Here is a 5116-nt window from a genome sequence, read left to right as displayed (position 1 = left end):
GACAATTCTTTCTTTGACCAATCCCATATGACTTGGATTGGCTTGCCAATAACCACGACAAACGCAGCTGTCCAATGTTGTCCGATACGTCCTTTTAAACTATAATTTTCCAACCTTTCTTTGTCTTCCGTTCATCTACAAAAAGAAATTGCCTTTGACCAACTGCGAACAATCTTCTCGTTCGCATTGCAATTTGGAACCCTCTTCGTAAGCTATACTGGCCTATCATGAAATTGTCCTTTTCCACGTGGAATTGCTTTGCTTCTTCATGGTAGGTAAGAAGACCATTTCCTTGTTTCTTGGAACGGCTTTCAACATTACTCCCTTTTGCATTTCGCCATATAATCATCTCGAACGTCTCAAGAACAAAAAACAGGAACATGTAATGGATCTATGACATATATTGCAAGATGGTTTTTTACGACTCGGCTGGAGGCTGAAGAAGATCGACCCGTTAAGATTTCTCGGGACCAAGGAACTCAGATTGATCTTTTTTACGAATGCTGGCAAGCTCAACTGCTTAATCCAAATCTACAAGACTGAATTGATGCGCAAGTTTTACGGCACAATCAAACAGAATGGCTCGAATGTCATTGGGAAATAATTCGGGAGTCGCAACCAGAATGAATACTTACATCACCTCAACACTCAAACATCAAACGCGAAACAAGGGAGAAGAAGTTTGTAATTATTGATCCCAGCAATACAACTATTCGAGTGAGCGGTAAAGTGAAAAGGGAACTCCACAAATAGTATGATAACACCGGGTAGGCCGGCATTTCACCAACATGCCTTCTTGTTTTGTTACCATGAAAATGGTCATTACCATCACTCATCTTAGCAAACAAGTATAGCAATGGAGCATGTGTGCTCCCTAAACACCCCTAAACACGCAGAGAGAGAGAGAGAGAGAGAGAGAGAGAGAGAGAGAGGTGTCACCCTACCCTAAGCCTTCTTGATGGCAACTGATCTTGCCTTGAGATTGAGAAAGATTCCCCTGAGACAGGAAAACAGGTTAATTACGACAGAACGGCAATTCGAATAATTTATAGGTTTTTCTATGGCTCTTATATGCCTATATCGCATGTAGGTTAGAATGATCAACATGGAAAGTTTTCATGAGCGTATATATAGTTTGATATTGACCCTAAGCTTAAAGGTGATCATCAAATAAAAAGCAAAATTCGTGGGCTCGAGACTGCAAGAACATGCCTTAGTGGCCGCTCCTTTGACTTGTTACATTCTGAACATGCATTGACATCTCATTATTTTTCTTCTCTAGCTTTCATTAAAGAGTTGCAGCAGTAAAAAATCTAGCTTGCCTTAGAAGTCAGGGTTGTGTCGGCTCTAAGAATATTGACCATCTGATATACTGATTGTATTTTTTTGAGAGATTAAAGCTAAAATGTAAACGATATGTAAAAGACCAGCTTCAAGATCCATTACATGTCTTCAACTTCAATAGTTCTTTTTATGAGCTCAACATTTAGGTGTTAAGTAACAAAAAAATTGCGTAGAACTGGAAGGAACTATGTACATTCATTTAGGAATAGCAGACTGTCTGGAGCAATTGTTCTAACCAAGTAGAAATATCAGTGATGTTTACTTTAGTCGTCAGTTATATTATTGTGACAGTCAATTGAAACCATATAACCAGTCCCTAACTAATGAAACCCATCAATTAGATGCCCCTGGACATGAGTACACGATCTATCAGCATATGCTAGGATAATCAGCATTCCAAGACAAGTTAAAGCAATGCCAAATAAGAGATATCATCTTAAACCACCTCATGCCTTGGAGGCAACAGAGGAACAAGCACTATTAGCAGGCCATGGCACTCGCTCAAGAAAAACAGAAAGCCGAAGTAAAAAGACAAACTTACCAGCATGAGGCAACAAAGCTGTGGAACAAAACGCGAAACTGCAGAGGCATGTACTGGTAATTCACATACCCCACTATGGGCCAAAACTGCATTATATCAGCATAATATTAGTGATTGACAAAATCGTTTCAATGATTTTACTTAAAGTTTATTTAGCAACAGAGAGTTACACTCTTTTACCTTCCATGCAGTCAGTTGCACCGAAGGATAGTCCTTTCGGACTTTGTTCTTGACTAAACTCCACGATCTTCCTGCTTTCACAAAGTATATGCTTAACAAAATTTCTGGTATGTAGCACAGACAGAGTACTCAATCATAGAAACTGTGTAAAGGAAAGGGAAAGTGAAAATCGGAGAATTTCACGCGAGTTTGATATCCTTTTTCATGCTAATTGTTTCCAGAGATTCATGACTAAAGAGCAACAGACAAAACTTGTAACGAGGGAGCACTTCACAAAGAGAAACTGACATGCCAAATGAAGAACTACTACTCAGTAAAGTCCCCCAAAAGATAAACAAGATTCTCATAACAAAAACAAAGATGTTGATTATAAGAATTCAGATCCCTATTCCCACATTGATAGTTCCACCACTTGCAAAATCAACTCTAAAAGCAGAATAATCCTTAGATCAAAGCAGATTAGCTGAGTCAGCACGCACACCTAAATTGGAGAATAATATATCCTCTGGTCTGTAGCCCAGCAGATCACCACATGCCTAAAAAATGAACAAGGTACTAATCCTTTTGGGGCAACATTGTAAGATCAGAGCATCCTCAATGGAGCTTATCTATGGATGCTTCATTTTCTATTTTTATGTAGCTGCAAAAAAGTGCTTGAACGTATATAGAATGAAATGTCGACCTTTATTACTTCTTAACACTAAAATTGAAGGAAACCAAAAACATAGAAAGAACTTAGAAGAAACTCTCAAGTCCAAGGGGACTGGATGCTTGAATATGATAGTATACTCATGGATGGTGGATCACTAATCAGTAGGCATAGATATCTCTTTCAATGAAATGCAGCGTAAAAATTGCCAAAGCCATAGTGAAAGCATGGACTGTAAAGTTACGATAAATTATGAAGAAACGATACTTGAAGCGACTACGGATGCACCGACGACATCAAGCTTGACTTAAAATATCTGATATACAAGCATACCTTCGACCACCAAGCCATAGTACATCATGAAGAACATGTTATTCCATGGAGAAGTTGTTAATTGCTCCAACAACACCTATTGCAAAGCAATCCCATCCATCAAACATCGGTAGAAAAGTTCCACAGTCTATACATCCCACAAGCAAAGAAAGTGGCCCAAGCAAATGTAAACGCATATGCTAGACAAACATTTTTGGCTCGACATCTGAAAACAGACGTCAGGCTAAAAGTCAAAGTTCATAGCAGTCCTTTGAAATGAATGGTAGGCCCAAGCTTCTTACTTTCATGGCGACGGTTCTGTTGCCTTTCTTCCCCTTGAAGATGATGTCCATCAATTTATGGAGAAAATGCCCAAACGGCCCTCCATACGCAAAACCATAAAGCTGCCAAAAATCAATCAGTAACCAGCAGATGAATTCGATACACCGAAGCTCGTATCAGTCGTCCAAATTAATCAACAAAAGGATCAATCGACAACCCAAAACAATAAAAATAAATAATCTGCACGACCCACGATCGTTCATTCGTACCACGATAAGAAGCAATCTCCTGAGCTGAAGTCTCTTGATCCCGGAAATCTTCTGCGCGATCGTATCGCTACAGCCAGCCAAAACTCCGGCTGTGATCGCCTAAAACAACACTCAAAAGCCACGAAAACATTTCAAGAACGGAGCGCGGACCAAGAACCGCGACGACCCAGAATCAGGAGCCGCGAAAGGCGCGATTTTGACTCGACGGGCGCGGCGGGGAAGCGAAAACAGATGGCGGGCAAGAGCCAGGGGGGGAGAGGGGGCGAAAACCTTGGTGCGGAGAGGGTGAGCTTGGAGCTGTATCAGGTACTTCCTCCACGCTTCTTGGGCTATCTCCGACATGTCGCGATCAAGTCAAGCCAAGCAAACACAACCCAACACGCGCACGCACACGGACACAGTCTCTCTCTCTATGCGTGTTTTCTTTGGTTTGAGAGAGAGAAACAGAGGACGGCTTATATAGAGTTGAATAAACAACAAAGGAAGGTGGAGGGGGGGTAGGTCCGAGCACGCACATTGGGGATACGAGGCTTCATCTGCCTGCGCACAGCGACATTGGTCAGACTCAAAACGAAGACGAAGACGAAGACCCACCAAATGGTCGTGTATATATATTATATAAGAATAAAGTGAATTGAAAGTAGGAAGATGAAAGTGTAGTTAAGTCCTAAAAAATTTTAAAATTGATATAATCAAGTTTTAAAATTTATTTCAAAAGTGTAATGGTATTCTGAAACTTTCAAAAAGTATAATCAAATTTTAAAATTTGTCAAATTGATTCAATCAAGCTTTCCGTTAAATTACGCCTTTTGAAAGTCTTATGACTCGATTTCATTTTCGTAATAAATTTTAAAATCCGATTGCACTTTCATTACTAGTTTTAGGACTTGGTTGCACGTTTAGAGAGTTTTAGGGCTCGATTGAACTTTCGTGACAAGTCTGAGATTATTCTAGTGTACTTATTATCTTTATTATATGTATTTTATTTTTCTTTTGTTTGTTTCTGTTGTAAATTGTTTTCTGAATTTCGTCTTCGTGATTTTCCTCTCTCTTGTGTCGGTTTCTTGCATTTCTTTGCCTCGTCGTTTTGTGCTTCGACGAGGGTCACGCTCATGAGGAGGGGGAGATATAGAAAGCAAAAAAGGAAAAGGAAGACGACAATAAATAAATGAAGAATAAAAATAGAAACGCGGTTCTCTTTCTCGTCGCTATTTTGATGCGCTGCCATCCTCTTTAAAAGACTCAGATTCCAGATTGGATTGGTAATAATTTTGCACCTTGAATTCTCTCAGAAATTGTCGGACCCCCGGGATGTATTTCTGTCCTTTTTATCAGTTGTAAAAAAAAGAAAATTTACCATCGATTTTTAAGATAAAACACTCGTGGACATCCGAAACAAATATGCTATCCTACAAGCACGGGCCTTCTGTCAACCTTCGAAAGGGACCGCCTTTTATGGGGTGCGTTTGTTTTGTGAAAAACTGAATGACTTGGAAAGCACTTTCTTAAAAATAGTTACTTGTATTGCTTACAGTAAAA

At 39.7% G+C, this 5116-nt stretch overlaps 1 protein-coding gene across 1 annotated transcript; it reads right to left on the bottom strand.

Moving 5' to 3' along the window:
• Positions 1 to 568: 568 nt before the first annotated feature.
• LOC115683522 (peroxisomal membrane protein PMP22) lies at positions 569 to 3995 on the bottom strand. The gene is made up of 7 exons (XM_030608054.2): positions 3848 to 3995; positions 3578 to 3676; positions 3329 to 3430; positions 3048 to 3123; positions 2066 to 2136; positions 1886 to 1971; positions 569 to 997 (listed from the first exon to the last, which is right to left on the bottom strand). The coding sequence occupies exons 1-7, from the start codon at positions 3917 to 3919 to the stop codon at positions 946 to 948; spliced, it is 558 nt and encodes a 185-aa protein (XP_030463914.1). The 5' UTR covers positions 3920 to 3995; the 3' UTR covers positions 569 to 945.
• Between the last annotated feature and the right edge of the window lie 1121 nt (positions 3996 to 5116).

The sequence above is a fragment of the Syzygium oleosum genome, unplaced genomic scaffold (assembly GCF_021117445.2).
Source record: "Syzygium oleosum isolate NSW1041296 unplaced genomic scaffold, Sole_v2.1 Sole_v2.01, whole genome shotgun sequence".
Taxonomy (NCBI): Eukaryota; Viridiplantae; Streptophyta; class Magnoliopsida; order Myrtales; family Myrtaceae; genus Syzygium; species Syzygium oleosum.
This window is presented reverse-complemented; position numbering and strand designations above follow the sequence as displayed.